Source organism: Micromys minutus (genome assembly GCF_963924665.1).
Source record: "Micromys minutus genome assembly, chromosome: 21".
Taxonomy (NCBI): domain Eukaryota; kingdom Metazoa; phylum Chordata; class Mammalia; order Rodentia; family Muridae; genus Micromys; species Micromys minutus.
The window spans coordinates 11,374,382-11,392,779 of NC_137956.1; the positions used below are offsets into that span (position 1 = coordinate 11,374,382).

The 18,398-nt window shown below is 45.5% G+C and overlaps 1 protein-coding gene across 1 annotated transcript in view; it reads left to right on the plus strand.

Annotated features, from left to right (window-relative positions):
- The window catches only part of ELOVL5 (ELOVL fatty acid elongase 5), a 55,008-nt gene extending 41,625 nt beyond the window's left edge, over nucleotides 1-13,383 (plus strand). Inside the window, exons 4-8 of the mRNA XM_080934790.1 lie at nucleotides 4,938-5,015; nucleotides 5,904-6,075; nucleotides 8,980-9,104; nucleotides 10,498-10,632; nucleotides 11,625-13,383. Of these exons, the coding sequence (XP_080790916.1) occupies nucleotides 4,938-5,015; nucleotides 5,904-6,075; nucleotides 8,980-9,104; nucleotides 10,498-10,632; nucleotides 11,625-11,768 (654 nt within the window). The 3' untranslated portion in view covers nucleotides 11,769-13,383. The remainder of the gene's footprint in view (nucleotides 1-4,937; nucleotides 5,016-5,903; nucleotides 6,076-8,979; nucleotides 9,105-10,497; nucleotides 10,633-11,624) is intronic.
- Nucleotides 13,384-18,398: the final 5,015 nt, after the last annotated feature.

The following is an 18,398-nucleotide window of genomic DNA, read 5'->3' on the forward strand; positions in this document are numbered from 1 at the left end:
TCTGTAATTAGGGTAGCTAAGCACCTCCCAAGTGACGTCTGGGCCCTGCCTGGCTTGAGGCTCTGATGTGGCCCCAGAGCAGTTAGTTGCTTTGGAAGTATTATATTCTAAACTGTCTTCTTTTTCTCTTGGTTCAGGCTTTCCAAAATAGATAACGTTATTGTGGGAACACAGGATTTGGAGAAACTATTTTGTTTTCCAGAATACTTTAGAAAGGATTTTTTTCTCTTTGCCTTCCTGCTTAAGGAGGGTGCAGAGAGGCTGACTCAACTGGAGAGACCAGTGTTTGTAGAAAGTTCTGCTAGGCGTGTCCAGCCTCTTGACATTGTAACAAGGCATTGTTACCTACAGAGTTCACACCATGAAATTACACACACACCCCACCATGAAAGAAAGTTTGAACGTTTTAAAGTTTGTGGTTTTATGTTGGGGTCTATTCATAGCTGTCCTGGGGTGCACAATTGTAGGTTGGACATTCCTGGATCATTGCCCAAAATAGGTGATACTTTGTCCCCTTACAGCTGAAGCTCCTTGCTCAGAAGAACTCTCCTGAGGGATCTGAAAGAAACAGTACTTGCCCTCAGTGTAGCTGAAGCTCTTCTCAGGGATTCTCACGGTAGAGAGGAAAAGGGGAGAGTCTCCTCCAAGCACCTTCTCCCTATTCCTTACCCACTCCAGAAGGAGGAAGGGAAGGGATGCCTTTACCTGAGAGGAAGCCTTGGATCGCATCTGCAGGCTCCTCGGATCTCTGAGAACTTAACTTTCTACTGAAGTAATGAAGTATGTGGGAAAACTATAAGCTCCCCCACTCAGTCTCTTTCTCTTTCTTTTGAGATAGGATACCTCTATGTAGACCTGGCTGGCCTGGAACAGATATCCTCCTGCCTCTGCCTCCCAGGGCAGGGACTAAGGTCCGCAGCACCACCCACCACCCCATTACAGGTTCTCGGTTAAAGCCAGACTGCAGAAGGTTGGCAAAAACCCTGGCAGGGGCTCCTGGTTTTGCTGTAGGATTGGGAGCAGAAATACCATAGTTTTGGCTAGAATCATTACTAATGCCCCTCACCAGACTTCCTTATCTAATGGTCCGTTTCAATGTTTCTGTCCCTTTCTGCTGCGGAAGTATGAACAGTAAAAACAAAAACCCTTCAGCACAGAGGGCTGGGACTAGTACCTAGAAGATTCCAGGCATACCTGCTTCAGGTTAGCCTGTTTGCTCTGTGCTAATAATGATGAATGTGTAGGAGTGGTCCTTAGGACTTAAGCAAGGGAGCTGCCTTTGGCTTTGTCATGGTGAAAAGAAGGAAAAACAGAGGAGCCTAGACCCACTGTATGATGTATGCTTGGGCCTAGCTGGGCCTTTTGTTTCCTCACTTAAAGTGCTCATTTCTACCAGATTAAAAAAACATACACATCCAAGACAGCCAATCTGTGCAATGTCTCAGTGGCTCTTAGGAACATTCCTCAGCTGGGACACTTGTCTTTAAGCATCAGGAGTCTGTTTTCATTGTCTTTTACTCTCTAGGACATGATGTCCACATAACTTACCCACCTCTTACCACCCAAACAGGCCAGCCCTTCTGACATCTTAGGGCTTTGGGAGTGACCAGACCATGAGGATAGAGTTTTTCCAGTCAGAATCAAGTGTTTCCCGATGACCTTGTTTCCTTTGAGTCTTTGGGAGCATTCTAGAAAGTACTAAGGCAAAGGGTCTCCTTCGTTTGTGGTTGGAAGTCAGTTCTCAACACTAAAATCATTCGCTCTGAGCTGTGTCCCCGGATCTCACTGTGATGCTCAGCTATATTCTCTTAAGATGAAAAGATGCGCAAAACCTGCATTGGCTGCTGAATTGTCTCCTAAGGAGAGAAGGAGGCTGCTTGCTGTTTTAATTATAGCTCTTCACATGCTCCTGGCCTAATTAAGGTTTGCTTTACTCCAAGGAAGGAGAAAGCTCATACGGCCTTTTACTGCCCGTATCTTGGTTACTTGGGGAAAGCCACGGCAATAACCCTCTGTTATCCTTGGACCAGTTAGTGGTACAGAGCATGCAAAGATAAAAGCAAACTGTTTGTTGTGGCTTTTCCACTCTGGAACAGTCTCTCTGCTGATTCTCACAAGCTCAAGGTACATGGCAGCCCTCCCTCTCAGCGCCTCACCCTGTTCGTCCTCTTGAGCCCCCTGTTCCTTCTCGTCTGCACTCATACAGCATCGTGACAGGAACTTTCTAGGAGCTCTTCTCTGTGTGCCCTTTGAGGGCTGGGAGGAGACCTTTGCATCAAGACTCTCTGGGGCCAGTGCTCATGGGCACCCCCTGTTCCTCTGACGGGAACGAGTGGAGAAGCTTCAAGCACTGGCCCATTTGTGGAGACTCAGGAGAGACCCAGACAAATAAATGCTAGCCCGGGTCCTCAGTCTGGGGGGTGTTAAATTATTCTGGCCTTTCTGACATTTTCCACGCGTACACCTCTATGAAATTTGGTAAGTGGTTTTCTTCTTATGAACAGAATTCAGAAGCCTGCCTTAAAACTTGAGCCTCTTTGAAATACTTTCAGACATTCTTAAATTTCTCTGTCTGCGAAGCTCCTCCCTCCAGACAACTGAAGTCCCTAGTTCCTATGGGTCATGGCCCCCAACAGGGTCACCTATCAGGTATTCTGCACATCAGATGTTTATTATCATTATTATTCATAACGGTAGCGAAATTAATTATGAATAACAATGAGGTCAAGTTACGGTTGGGGTCACCACACACTGTGAGGAGGTATAGTAATGGCGGCAGCCTTAGGCAGGGTGAGAACACTGCTTTAGAGGACTTTGAATTCTCTCACTGGTTTCCTATACTTGATTAACCCTCTCCTGTGCAAGTCCTTGTACAAGCCGGTTGATGTAAGGTCTCCCCAGAGTTTATTGAGGAGCATGAGGCCCTCGTGGCTTAAAGGTTTCCCTATGGAACCTGGAACCGGACTTACTGCATTACCTGTGACGTGTGACAAGAAGCGTTTCCTTTTGGTATCTCAGCAGATATATTGCATTTCTGTCATGGCATGGGACAGAGAAGGGACCACTTTGAAAGGACAGTGATCAGCTGAGCGAGTTAAGAGAATCCACGAAAGGTCGGGCTTCTGGGAAGGAACAGTCATGGAGAAAGTAGAATTTTAACTGAACTTTGGAAGATAGGAGATGTGGGGACCTAGGGCACCTGAAAACAGAATTCTAGATAGTAAGAATAAAGTGGTCATTGTGAACATTTATTATGCTCATGTTAGGAGCCTTACTGGATAAACAGTTCACAGTTCATATCACCAACCTCTCAAGATAAGCTTTCTGATACAAGACTGCGCCTGTGCCACTTGAGTTGTGGGATGTGAGGCTTAAACAGATGGAGATACTAAAGCCAGTGTCCTTGTCTCAGTGGAGGCTTTGCAGGTTAATACAGCCCTGTGACCTCAGTGGTGGCTAAGGAAAAGGGAATCTGGATAAATAGCTCATAGGTACAGAAGGGGAAACTTGGAGGCTCATTGTAGAACATGAACACTACAGCACTGTGTCTGGGGTTTGGGGATTTGTTAGGAAGGCAGCAACACATCTTTAAAAGGTTTTAAGTGTGGGATTTAATGCGTTGAGAGGCTCACTGGCCCTAGGGGAAGTGGTTAGTGGCCGTCCCAGTGGAGAGAATGCAACCCTGAGGGCTGTCTCCGCAGGATCTCAGGGTGGAGGAGGGGTGGTAGGGGCAGGCCAAGAGCACGGCCACCAGTGAACAGCATCCGGTGTATGGAGCTGCCCGGTGCGGGCAGAGCTCAATACCAAATTCAAAGGTGGTGTAGAGATTTTCTACTTCTATCCCAGGCCATAGGAAAGGGCAAGTCGGATTTTGAGTTAATTTGCTTATAGAAGGAAGTTCTACCTAGATTCCTTTAGAAACAAAAATGAAAAACAGCCACATCAGGAGGGGCCACTGCACAATTAACAAGAGCCTCCCTTATTAAGAGGCACCTGCAGGCTTATAAAAGGGGCATTTGCCTGCTTTCCTACTGAGTAACCCCACCCATCACAAGGAGATAGGATCACAGTCTTCTGAAGTGGCATTCACATGGTCACCTGATCTAGGATATCAAGATGGTAGCTAGCATGAAGCTTGAAGTACCATCTCAGGCACGTCCTGCCATGCTGTGGCCATTAGGAAAGCTTGAGATGGTTCTAGACTATAGAAGAAAACGAGCAAGCTGTGGTTTTTATAGGTAAAGAGCATGCGGTAGGTGTTAGGAACATAGTGGGTGGGCATTGTGGAAATAGAATAAACTTTCTAACCTGACCATTAGAGTAGGTCTAAGGTCTCACTACGCGCTGATGAAGTAACTGGCCCTGTCACTGAGTGTGCCCGCTTGCACGCCAGTTCTGGGGTCCTTTCTGTGTCTGCAGATGGGTTCTGCAGATGGCTAATCTGTGAGTCTAGAGGTAAACACAGCAACAAAGAAAGAGGAATAGAAAGATGGACTATATTTGTCCTAGTGTTAAATGTGTAGCTCCAGTCCAGTGGTCTTGGTACTGGCGATTGAAGGACTTGTAAAAACTACATACAAATTCTTGAGCCCCCAAACTGTACAGTTTCAGGTTTCAGGAGCTCAGGCTTAGGAAAAGTAACATGAGGCAGAATGACATCTTGGAGTTGGATGGATCTGAGCTTGCTGAAGCAGCCAGTAAAGGCGTTTCTGAAGGCAGTGGCCTGGGCACATCTTTAAACTCCCTCTTCCCTTCCTGTATGGTGATTGGATGATAGTGTAAGCAGCATTGAGGACTTCGCTTCATCCCCTCTGACCATTTTACTTCAGCAAACTTGACTCTGTAGAGCGCCCAGTTAATTTTCACATACTCTAGACTAATAAAGTTCTGTTGAACAGGGTTCTGATGTAGCGACTAACTTTTCTCCTCTTTTTTAGTTGGTGACAGGCGTGTGGGAAGGCAAATACAACTTCTTCTGTCAGGGGACACACAGTGCGGGAGAATCAGATATGAAGGTATTGTTCAGGGTTGTGTGGGGGTGGGGTGTCTGTGTGTATTTGGTTTTTTTTTTTTTTCCCCAATAAAGAACTTACACAAAAGACAAAAGAGACAGCAGCCTCTCCATCCTGATAATTCCTGTTGACATTTTCAAAAGCGAAAGAAGTGCTGGGTGTGTGGTGTGATGAATGATATAAACACGAAAGGTATAAATAAAATGTAAACTGAATCCTCCTCCGCTCTGTAAAAGAAACTCCTGTGAACAGTTGACAGGTCTCATGTTTACGTAAAAGACCATTTGATTTAAAATCACTCTTGTAAGTGCCCTATAAGTAGTGCTATTAAAGGTGAAGTCCAGCATCCACTCTGAGAATTGGAGTTTGTTAAACTGAAGGCTGACAGTCAGAGCCCAGCATGACCGTTTCATTTGAGCATATCAGTTGGACCAGAAACAGGTACTGGTTCCGTTCAGGATTCATACTTCATCACACCCGGCCCTCAAGCCCCAGCACCCTTCTCCCTTCTAGCAGCTCTGCAGACTACACAAGAGTTCTGCTGAGCCTGGAACTTCCTCCCAAGGCTTTTTGATTTGATTTAGTTTTGCTATGAGGCAGTCTTTTATAGCCTCAGATTCTCTGTAGCTGAAGATGCTCCTGAACTCTTGATCCTCTGGCTTCTACCTCCGAGTCCTGGGGTGTGCAAGCGTTTCAGGAGCCCTTTGAAGACATTTCAGTTCTCCCAGGATTGTGTGTTCATTGACTAAAGGCACTCACAGTGGTTAGAGCTGTCACTGAACGGCAGCAGGGGCCAGTGGGGCTCTCCCGGATTTATGCTGAGTGTACATCACGTCACGGGTTACACTCCCAAAAAGAACTAGAGATAAGTCGTGAACCTTTTACTCCTAGATTATCCGCGTCCTCTGGTGGTACTACTTCTCCAAACTCATAGAGTTCATGGACACCTTTTTCTTCATCCTTCGCAAGAACAACCACCAGATCACAGTCCTACATGTCTACCACCATGCTTCCATGCTCAACATCTGGTGGTTTGTGATGAACTGGGTTCCCTGCGGCCATTGTAAGTAATGGGATGTTTGGGGAACATGTGACAGAAATAGGCTGGAAACTTGGCCCTTGGGGGAAAAATGTTCTCCCTGTAAATCTTCAGGTTAAGCTTTTGAGTTTGTGCTCAAGTTTTTTCTTTTTTACTTACTATTACTGCTGTTATTTCAGTTAGCATACACTGTGCTAACTCAAGTTTCATTGTGACATTTCCCCTGTCACACTTGGCTCTCATTTGTCCCTCCTCCCCATCTTCTCATGTCCCCTTTACTCTTTGCTGATCTCCTTTCTTCCTCCTGCTTTGTCACATGTGTTTGACAAAGTCTAATTGGAAAGAGCAGTGCTGAAGATGGCACAAGGCCCAATCCAAGATGATACCACAGAACCATTGCAACAGGAACAGTGGGGTAGAAGACCAGAAAGTAAACCACACATCCATCTACCACATACTCTTTGACAAAGATGGTTCGTTTTTTTAAAAAAAAAGAAAAAAACAACAACAAAAAAGTAAACCCACAAGTTGTTCATTATAGTAAATAGACTATGGAACTCAGCATACAGTTCATTAAGGGAAATCCAAATGCCCAATGAATACTTTAAAGGTGACCAGCATCCTTTATCTGTCGAGAAAAAAGATCTCATCTCACTTCAGTCAGATAGGTTATCATCAAGAACACAGACCGCTGGGGGATGTAGCGCAGTGGCTCGGCTGGTACCAGCGAGGCAAAATGCTGGCAAGGATACAGGATTCTTACTCATTCCTGGCGCTGCTACTCCATACATGCAGCTGCTGTGGGAGTCAGTATGGAGGCTCCTCAAAGACTGAAACTGAAACTTGCATTTGACATTGCTATGTTGCTCTCGGGTAAACCTAACGTACCACAGAGATACAAGGACATTCCTGGGTATCACTGTTCTCTTCCCGATGGCGAACAAATGGGAGCAGCCTGGGTGGCCAGGCACAGATGCAGATGTACATTGCATGGTAGAATTTTATGCAGGTATAAATTGTGTGCGGCCTTTGCTGGGAAGTGGGGGCAGCTGGGCATCTTGATTGTTGAAGTTAGCCAGACTCACAGACTGCGAATATGTAAACCTAAACATAAAACTACATATGTGCGTGATAGTTGTGTGTAGGTCACAAAACTAGAAAAAGTGTCATGAGAGGGGAGGAAGAGCTGTTCAGGGAGGTAGGCGATGGTGTGGGTAATGGAGTGTATGTAAGAACAAAGGGGACTGTCCACAGAGGAGAGAGCATGTCACAGGGAAGGACACTGTTGGGGAATATGGAATATCTGAAGACACCACTATGAAACCCATTTTTATTACTTTGTATGCTAATTTAGAAGTTAAGTAAGCCAAGCCTCTTCAATAGTTAGATTTGGAAAAATTAGATATCCATGTGTAAAACAATGAAACAAAAATTCAGACCAGTCTGGAGAGAGGGCTTCGTGTTTTAGATCACAGACTGCTCTTCTAAAGGTCTTGAGTTCAATTCCCAGCAACCACATGGTGACTTACAACCATCTGTAATGCCCTCTTCTGGTGTGTCTGAAGATAGCTACAGTGTACTCATATAAATAAAATAAATCTTTAAAACAAAAAACAAAACAAAAAAAAAACCCTCAGACCTCTCATTCTGCACAAAATCAATTCTAAATAGGAATAGATCAGAGGCTTAAAGTAAGACCAGACGTTCTGAACCTGCCAGAGGAAATCAATGGCTTTGAGATGCAAGCCTGTATAGGCAAGGGCTTTGTGAAGAGGACCTGGGGTTGCTTTTAATAATAGTCTGTGTGGCCTAAGGGCATAGAACCTTCCTCTGCTCATTGTCCTGTGCTGAGGAAGAAGGAGGAAATGCCAGCCTGGTACATTAAGAAGTAGGAAGTGAGCAGGCAGGTGCCTGCTGTCCTGAGTCCAATCCCGAGACCACCCCACACCATTGTTCTGTCAGGTGTGGAAGGCGCTGTCATGGAGCTAACGTTCTTGGCTGCACATTAGGAGGTCCCCATCCAATCTGGTAGTGAAGCTACCCAGGTTTTTTCTATAACCTGTATCAGACGTTGCTAGTTTTTAAAGGTTGGGTATGGTTGGATTCCACTTAAGGTCCAGAAAGTATCTCAGTGACAAGTTTTTCATCCTAACCTTGAAGAGTTGGCCTGGGAACCTCTGGATCTGCTCCCAACAAAGCTGCTGACGGAGAGTCTCTGCCCGTGGAGAGTCACAGCTCTATCTGGTTCATAACTGAGAAAGATTTTCTAAATTGCCTTTAGGGATTGGCTTGGGAGGGAAGTGGTACCCCAGAAGGATGGGCTGAGCTCGGACACTCTTGAACTAATGTCTAGTTTTATCCCTCATCACCTGTGGATGAGCTAGCCCAGATTCTAGTAGGGCCAGCCCTCCGTTTGATTACAGTTGAGGAGATACCTCATAAGACAGCCAGCCCCACTTGGCCTGCAGGACATTTCCGTCACAGCCCCTAAAACTCCTAATACAACCTGGCATGTCTGAAAAGCTGATGGCTTTGCTTCACTTCATTATTTACTGTTGAGAATAAAAGTATTTTAAAATGATATCCTACAGGAAATTGAAAGTCGTGTGATAAAGCAGATCTTTCATCTTGGGCATTAGGGAGGAGGACCCTGTCTCCGATTCTGCCAGCCACACCTGCGGGTGCCAGATCTGGGGCACAAGCTAGTCCCAGCAGGTCTGTGACCACAGGTATAAGGTGTCCTGGTGGCTGCGTGCCCTGCCCACCCAAGTGGAAACTGACTTTTCATTACACGTGCAAGTAGCACTTAGAGCTGTGCTGTTTGTCATCTTCTTGGTTCAGAAGAATTTCTCTAGCTCCAAAATTGTCTTAGATTTCCCACACCTATTACTTACAAAACTCTGATGCACCCCCCCTTTGTTCCCACAGCATATTTTGGGGCGACACTCAACAGCTTCATCCATGTCCTCATGTACTCGTACTATGGTCTGTCCTCTGTCCCTTCCATGCGTCCCTACCTCTGGTGGAAAAAGTACATCACTCAGGGGCAGCTGGTGAGTAACTTGGTCACTGTGCAGAGCTCGTTCCCTGCCAGCTCCCGTCCTCCTCCAGGCCATCCTGTTGTTTAATCGAATCCAGCTGATCCAGTTAAACTTCTTGTGGGCAGATCAGGCTATGCTCTGTTGTGAGTATATGGAGAATCTGCTCTGGTCTGGGGGTGCCTCAACCTCAGGTCAGGCTTTGTTCTTACTTTGCATGTATAAGCATATAATGTGTGCACATGTACCTGTGCGTGCATTCGTATCTCCAAAATGAAGGTGGAAACTGCTTACCTATGTTCCCAGGAGTTTCAGGTAGAACGTTCTAGTGCTGACCAGAGCCCTTGTATTTACTAGACAGTGAAACCTCTTGGGTGAGCTCAGTAACCGAGGGGCTAATCTACTCTGACCCCCATCAGAGTACTTGGTAGAAGCCCCCCCTGCTCCAGAAGGTGACCCCTGGCCGAGGCAGGCCCACAGCTGTGGTCCTGATGGTGATTCCTGCCATTCTTTCTGCGCCTCGCCCAGGGGTCAGACCACTGTAGTGCATGTGCCCTTCCCTCATGAAGTCTTCTGAGTAATTAGTAATACTGTTGATAAACACTGGCCTGTTTTCTTTTGTATGTCAGGCACTCACGCTAAGGATACGATTTCTGTATGAGTTGTTTCGATTATTGCCTCCATTTTGTAGGTGAGCACATTCAAGCCAGGGGCTGAGGGATAAGCACTTAGCCCTCCTTTCCGTCTGGTGTTTCATTATCGCCCAGCCGGCCGCTGCTCTGCAGCCCTGTTACTCTTTCTTCTCTCGCCTGTGAGGAAGGGTGATCGTCCTTCAGCCTCCTCTGACGCAAGGAGGAAGGATGCCGAGATGGCTTTGTGCTGTCATCGTGGCTCTGGCAGACAGAATTTGGAGGAACACTGTAGACATTGCCGTCCTGCTGGGCTGCGTGCTGTCCACCTAGTTCTTAGGTTCGAGGACCAGACTGAAGGAACGGGGACACAGCTGGTGGGGCTTCTGAGTGCTCACTGAAGGTGCTTGAGTAGTCAGGTGCCTTTAACACCTTTGCCATGGTTGGCGCAGGTCACTCACCAGAAGACCGAGCATTTTGGCCAAGAAGCGTTTACATGTTCATGGCAGCTTCCGCCACACCAGAGTGAGCACAGAACCAAGTAGGAATCAAATCGGGCGCTGGCCCCATTAAGCACGTACCTCAGTCCTCTCTCTTACCTCTCGGTGCCGAGTCCTAGAAAGCTTTGAGGAGAGAGTGGGGCCCTATACTAGACGCGTGGTATAAGAAGCTAGTAAGTGCTGGTTCAGACACTCGGATGAGGGACGCTGATGCATAGTCCCCTGGTGGGAACCCCACCCATGGGCTGCCACCATTCAAGCCTGGCCTTTCCCTTCCAGATCCAGTTTGTGCTGACCATTATCCAGACGAGCTGTGGGGTCATCTGGCCGTGTTCCTTCCCTCTCGGGTGGCTGTATTTCCAAATCGGATACATGATTTCCCTGATTACTCTCTTCACAAACTTCTACATTCAGGTAAGTCTCACCCTTCGCTAACCTCTGACCTTCAACCTTTCACTCAGTGGGGCTGTGTGGAGTACTGCTGGATGCTGGTGCTGTGCTCTCCGTCTGATCCTGGGCATCTGGGGACCATCACATCCTCTGATGTAATTGAAACCTACTGTTTCGTCCCTCTTTTCTTTTTCTTTTTTAAAGACTTATTTATATAAGTACACTGTTATCTGTCTTCAGACACACCAGAACAGGGCATTGAATCCCTGTTACAGATGGTTGTGAGCTACCATGTTGTTGCTGGGAATTGAACTCAGGACCTCTGGAAGAGCAGTCAGTGCTCTAACCACTGAGCCATCTCTCCAGCCCCCTGTTTTTCTTTGATGGTCACTGCTCAAGTTTGGGGCTTGATAGAAGTTTGTCTGTCTTGTGGTGCCTGGCCACCAGGAAGACACTGATGATTCTCTTGTTTCTGTCCCTACTGTCCCCTGGGTAGGAGCAACGGCAAAGGTAATGAATGGTTCCTGAGGAAAGTCCAGTAGTTTGGATGGAACAGCCACCTGGAGGCTCAGCTGCTGTTTCTAATCTGTGCCTCCGTGTATCTGTGTGTGACTGGTCGACTCGTGCTGATAATAGGACCTTGTGGTTGCTCCTGGCAACATTGTACTGTGCCTGACTGCTCAGATGGTTGCTGAAGCAGTAAGAGCAACGGAAAGATAAGCAATGACTTGTGTGATAGAGTTGCTTCTAGCCAGTAAGAGAAGCCAGTGTGGTCACCTAGCCCATCAAAGCAGAATGAACAGAAACTCTGTGTTGTCCTGAACGTTTCTGTTCTGGCCTGGGGTCAGAACAGACAAGCTAAGCCTTAAAAATGTGCAAGAGTGATTAAAACATAAAATGGCTGTTTAAGCCCAGGACATTCCATGGTGAGATTTCTCAGACAAAGGAACCTTGTTAGATGCAGACCAGTACAGTTCGTCTGATTAGCAGGCACTCATCTGCCTTGTACATTTCAGACTTACAACAAGAAAGGGGCCTCTCGGAGGAAAGAGCACCTGAAGGGCCACCAGAACGGGTCTGTGACGACCGTCAACGGGCACACCAACAACTTCGCTTCCCTGGAGAACAGTGTGAGGCCAAGGAAGCAGCGGAAGGATTGACGAGCCTCCAGACCACGGCGTGTGATCGTAAGCACAGTATGACTTGTGCCCTGGCGCTCACAACAGCTGCTGTCACTAGTCTGGCCCTACTATGTGCAGTGTGACTTATGGAGGACCTCCTTCATCAGTTCAAAACCCCTAGAATATGTATACAGATTATACAAGTAGGCATACGATTTTCTCACATTTCTGGGCTCTCATCGACCCCCGCGCTAGACTGTGGAAAGGGAATGTTATTGTAGTATACGACACTGCTGTTGCCTTATTAGTTGAAACACCATAGGTGCTGAATTGTGGTTCACAATTTAAAACACTGTAATCCAAACTTTTTTTTTTTAACTGTAGACCATGCATGTGATTGTAAATTTGTACAATGTTGTTAACAGTAGAAAAACACACATGCCTTAAGACTTAAAAAGCAGGGCCCAAAGCTTATTAGTTTAATTAGGGTATGTTTCAACTTTGTATTCATTTGTAATAGCTCTGTTTAGAAAAATCAAATATGTGATTTATGAAACTAGTATGTGATGTGTAGCTTCAAGTGACTTGGAGATTCGAAATCTGACGGCACCTTCAGTTTTATAATGCTGGCTTTTAATAAGCAGCCTCAAGTTAGTGGACAGTCAGTTTAACTTTTTAACAGATCTTATTTTTTTATTTTGAGTGCCACTATTAATATGTTTAAAGAGGGTGGGGAAAGGGTCCCAAGTGTCTGTGGTCTCCCAGAGTCTAGGGCAACTGTAGGGTGAGTACACCACTTTCCTTTTCTGAAGTGCTTAGTGATTTTATACAGGAGACAAAAAGGCCATTGACTTCCCAGCACTTGAAGAGAGGAGAACCACCTTTCAGGAAAGGTGATCAGACATTTATTATGTGACAGTCACAAGCAGTGATGGGGAACTGGTTGCCTGGGTCCAAGTTTCTTTGTTTTTATTCTTTTCTGTAGTGCTACTTTGACATAACACTTCCTTTTAAAATGTGCCTAATTTACCAAGAGACCAGGAAGCACCGTAAGCATTTTGAGGTAAAATTAGAGCTGGAACATGTTGGGACCGGTGTTTGGGGAGCAGTCACTTTACTCAGTGTACACCATGTCATTTCCTTCTGCTTGGCATCTGAAGATTGCTTGAAAGCGCTCGTTTAGACGTAACAGGCTGCTTACCCTAAACCGTGTCCGGTGTGCTTGAGATGTTGGTCTTACAAGTGAGGATCTAATCACACGTGTCATTTTTAAAGTGTTGAAAGTCCAGCCTCTGAAAACCTTCTGCATTGAAAAAAAAACCATTGATTAAACCACCCATGACACATCCCGGAAGACAATGTATAAACTAATTGTGGGTTTGATATTTATGTAAATACCAGTTTAATCATGCTTTAATTTTGCACAGTCATGTTATAAGGAGCCAATTGGTCCTAATTAGTCTCGTGGGTTTCTGTTTGGAAGGAGTTGCAGCCCGTGTTTACATTTCTCTTATAAATCTAGAATGTGTAGACTTGCGTGTCTTCATCCTAGGTACCCGTTTGCAGGTGTCTACATATTTCAACACAAAAACTATAACATTTGGTAGTGTGCTGTCAAAGTGTGCTTAGCTAATCTGGATATACCCACACTGTTAAATAATGTCTAAACATTAATCATTAAAACCTTTTTGATTACCCGTGCTGTGTTTTCTGTTGTTTGATGGCTGCCAATTCTAAAAGACCGCAGGATGGTCACCAACTCTGTTTCCTTGTAGGAGCTTAGGAAGTAGACATGAATAACACGGTGTGGAGGGTGGTGTGTCGGTCACGGCTCTCTAGAGAAACGGAACTGATAGAATGAATCTATACATAAGGGAGATTTATTAGAGTGGCTTACAGGTTGTGGTCCCTCTAGTCCAACAAGGCTGCCGGCAAACCAGGATCCAAGAATCCAATAGTCGTTCAGTCCACAAGGCTAGATAATGTCTCAGCTGCTCTTCAGTAAACACTGGAGTCCCAAAGCAGTAGCATCTAATGACACTAAAGGACTTGCTTGAATGCACTTGCTAGCAAGAGTGAGAGCAAGCAGGCAAAGAGAAAAGAGCTTCCTTCTCTGTTTATAGATTGGCTGCCAGCAGCAGGTGTGGCCCGGAGTAAAGTTGGGTCTTCAACCTCAAAGATCCAGATTTGAAGTAGGTCTTACCACTTCAAATGATTACGGATTATATTATTATGCTGTTCAAAATCCATCACTGGTGTGCCCGACCACTTTTAGTTAATTCTATGGTCAAGTTGACAACCAAGAATTGCTGTCACCTCCTGTGGCGAAGGACCCTATGGGACAAAGCACAGTGTCTTCCAACCCTGGGTCCTCCTGTGCCCCTACTAGAGGCTTCCACCTCTAAGCATACTCCTGGATCCTCCTTTTCTTCCTGGCATCCCACCCTCTCCCTTCGTCTGCAGGCTGTTGGGGTAACTTCTCACTGGAGACTGTAAGTCTGCATGTTTTTCTGTGGAGACCAAGGTAGGGAACATTTCAGTTCACATGGAGGCTACTCAACTGAGCCATTATAGAATACAAAATGACCACTGGCTTGCAAGTAAATGGGTGTGGCTGTCTTGGAACTCTGTGTGAAGAAACAGAAGACCTGTGCCGTGGATTGCTGAGTCTGCCGGAGAGAAATGTGCCCTCCCCACCATCATCCCAAAGTCTCATCACTTTCTTAACAAAAAGTGGTTGTATTTTCGAAATCTGCCCTTCCCAGCCTACCCAAGGCTTCTATCTCCCACCCATGTCTATGAGGAGGTGGGTGATTTAAATGTGTCATCTTTGTTCACAGTGAAACTAATGTCCTAAGTGCCCCCATCTTCTTCCCTCATACTACAGCCTGAAGAACAAGCTGCGGCTTTCGTATATGTAAATAACACTAAATATCTTCTGAAATACACTTACACTAGTCCAGCAAGGCTGGCACGGGAAAAGATTACCAAGGAGATTGGTTAATGGTAATAGATTCGAGTTAGTGTTTTCCCATTAAGTCCAGAACAAGAGTAAAACATAAAACACAGAAATCTGACAATAATAGATTTCAGTAATAGCAATCAAAACAGCCTGGTATGTTGGCGATTGGGAGGCAGGGTTGGGAAGATAACGGCAAATAAGGCCAGCTTAGAGTTACAGGCTAGCCAGGATTATATAGAACACACCTTTCATCAAAAGAGAAAAGTGAGGAGAAGACAGAAGAGAAATTGAAGTAACACCTCTCCCTGAAAAGGCCGATTGTTGAGCCACAGTCTAGAGCTCTCCCTAGCTAACAAGTGTCCTGGACTGAACTTGGGGTTGGCATCGCCACACCAGAGGTGATTGTGGTTTCTTGGTGCTTTGCTGAATTGCCACTACAACATCTGGGAAGATTGGTCCTGGTGCTTTCGAAGGCTCCCCTTCATGCAGAGTCTGGCCTGCTGACCTTTACCTCATGGAGACTGTTGAGTTTCCTGCTGTTAGCTGTCAGTCTCCCTCCTCTCCTGGGAGGGCTGAGTGGGTGAGAGAAGAGAACAAGGTCAGGCATGCTCCTTTTCTGTCTTCTGAGTTCTCTTGCCTGTGTAGACAGGAGCAGCCTTCCAGCTCCTGTGGAAGGTGGTGTAGCCTAATCCAAGAAGCCCAACTTGAGGATCACAGGGCTCTTAGCCTCTAAGACTGGGATCTCCTCCAAGCACCCCACTCATTTCTGCCAGGTACTGCTGCTTCACTGTCCACTCCCTGATTGGCTGCTCCAGTTACCCTGTCAGAGAAGTACAGTCTTTCTTCTGTTGAACCAGATGTCAGAGCCTTACAAGTCTAAGTGTTTGCAGTCTGCATTCCTAATTTTGCCAGATTTCCCTTTATTAGTTTAAATTTTCATACGCGTATATGTTACACGTTGACCGTATTTTATCATCCCTCCACTCCTTTATGCCCTTTCCCTTTAGTCTGCTTCTAGATGGTGTGATTCTTGTCGCATACCATAGTCATGACTGTGTATCTATGCAGGAATCTAAGAAAGAAATGAGAGGAAGATAATATGGTTACTTCCAGGTACATCCATTCCCCTAAAAGCGATATGACCTCATCATTCTTTATGCCAGCCCCCCCCCATTCCATTTTGTATAAATGCTACATTTTCAACACCCAGGTTGGCTTCATAACAGATCTGTGAATGGGGCTGCATGGGGTGCACATAAGCTGTCGAACACTGATGTGGCATCCTTTGGCTAAACACAGGAGGGTTGCATTGGATGTGTGCATGGCTTTTGGTAGTATAGCTAGTTTTGTTTCTTCATAAGCACAATGATTAATTCCCTCAGTGTTTGCAACGTTCACTTCTTTGGTTCTTTATACTTTAAGGTAGATGCTTTGTGAGCAAGATTGTTACTCTGAATTCTTTCTCAGTGTGCTCTGCTTTGGAATATAGGAAGGCTGTTGATTTTATTTTCTTTCTTATCTTACACCCCTCTATTGAATAAGAATGGAGGAAGCTCACCTCTCCGTCTTGTTTCTCATTTTACTGACAGTGCATCGAGTTCCCTCGTTTAATATGGTGGCTGTAGGTTTGCTGGATAAAATCTTTATGATGTTGAGATAAGTTTCTCTTGCCCTCATCTCTCCGGGCACTATCATGAAGGGAATACTGGACAAAATCCTTTTTGATATTTATTGAGATGATCCTTAAGTGCATGTATGTAGTGGGTTACATTTGCTGGTTTGAATATTTTGAATCATTTTTGCATCCTTAGAATGAAGCCAATATGATCATGACGGATTTTTCATTTGTTCTTGAATTTGATCAAAAACGTTTGATCATGTTTTGATTTATTTGTTTCATTTAATTTCTTCCCTGATCTTTCCATGTACTTCTTTTGGATTCTGCTGAGAAACACTGTGTTCTGCAGCATTTGATGAAATTTTTCATAGGTCCATTTGACCTTTGGTCCATTTTTATAGATCTATTTGATCTATGGTATCATTTAATACTGATGTTTGTCCCTTAGTAAAATTGGGATACTGAAGTCACTTTTATTGTATTAGGGTTCTCTGTGACCTATTATCTAATAGTATTTTTAAATGAAATTGTCAATAAACAAAAACAAACATGATCCAACCACTGACCTAACCTTATATCCACAAACCCAATGCAAGAACACAAGAAACAGTAAAAAACTGGGACATTATGACGTCTCCAAGAATTATATCAATCCTAGAGAAATGACCTCCAATGAAAGTAATTTAGATGAAACTCCCAAGAATTTAAAAATGATTGTTTTTAATATATGGACTTTCTTAGTTGGTGTCATTTTCTCTGCTAGACTAGAATTTAAGGCACCGGGTTCAATCCCAAGTACTCCAAGAGTGGAACACTGTCTGGGGGAAAATCTCTTATCAAAAGGTAGTCCCACTATAGAAATACAGCCAAACAGAACACAGTCACCCCTTAAACATTGTGCGTGCCATGTTAGTTACTGCAGGCATGGAGGAGGGGGGTATGGGGGGAAGCAGAATGAGACTAATAATTAACAGTGGGTTTATACAAAAAAGGAGAGAAAGGAAGTAGAAGAGGGAACAGCAGGGCCTAGGCCTAGGAGATGAGGCCATTTGGGCTCAAGGAGAATGAAAATGGGGTAAGGAAGTTGCTGAATCAGGTGGGAGGCTGAGCCACAAACCCCTCAAACTGCACAGCCCTCTGTCTTTTGGCAAAGCCATTTCATTGGGGAGGAAGAGAGTAGAAAAAGGCCTCCCACGTTGAGGTTGGATATTAAGTAATGTTACATAAAGGGGAAATAAATGTAAAAGCAGAGAGCTGCTTGGGGCTGTAGACTGAACTGTCTGACCCATTTGCTGGTTCCGGTGTGAGGTTCTGCATTCTTTCCCCTGCTTCCCAGTGTCTCTGTGTTCATTGTAAGGTTGAGTCTCAGCATCGGGAGTCAAGTTATAAATAATGTTTTCACCTCTGGGCAGGACTCGGGGTAGTTCTCCTGGGGTCTAGTTGGGAACTCTGACACAGCCCCAGGCAGTTCATGGCAAGGATGGGTTCACAGTTGGTGTTCCTGCCTTAACCATTCACATTACCAGTCAGCATTGGCCGTGCCCCCCACCCCCCCAGCAGTTTTTCCTTCTTCGAGGCGTCCCACACGGAGCCCAAGTTTCCATGCCTCTGCAGATTTTTCAACTAGGCTTCCCTCTTCCTGCACACTGCGTGGTTTTTACTCAGAGTTTCTTTCTGGCCGACTTGGACCTTTCAGCTGGTCAAGATTTGGGGTATCATCCTTGACTCTGAGTTTGCCGAGAGGACTTAAAAGTCACAGGCTCTCCAGACACCCAGCTGCCGACTCTGCAAGGGGCTTTTTAAGATTAGTGCATCATGGTGGCCCAGTCAAGAGCTGAGAAAGGTTTTCCGGGCCCCCTCTTCCCTCTGCCAGTACCACTCTTGCTGTCTTTCCCGTTTCCCTTCTTTTTCTGCTCTGTAAAGTGTCTCTTACTGAAAGAACAGGTTCTCTGAGCCGCTCTCTCTTCGGCCACAGTCCCCGCGGTCTGTGTTTGGCATGCCCTCCCACTGGCAGTGGGGCATTTGCCAGCTGATACAGTCCCTTGGGATACGTTCTGGACTTGCTTTTTAGAATTCTCCGGTTTTGCCT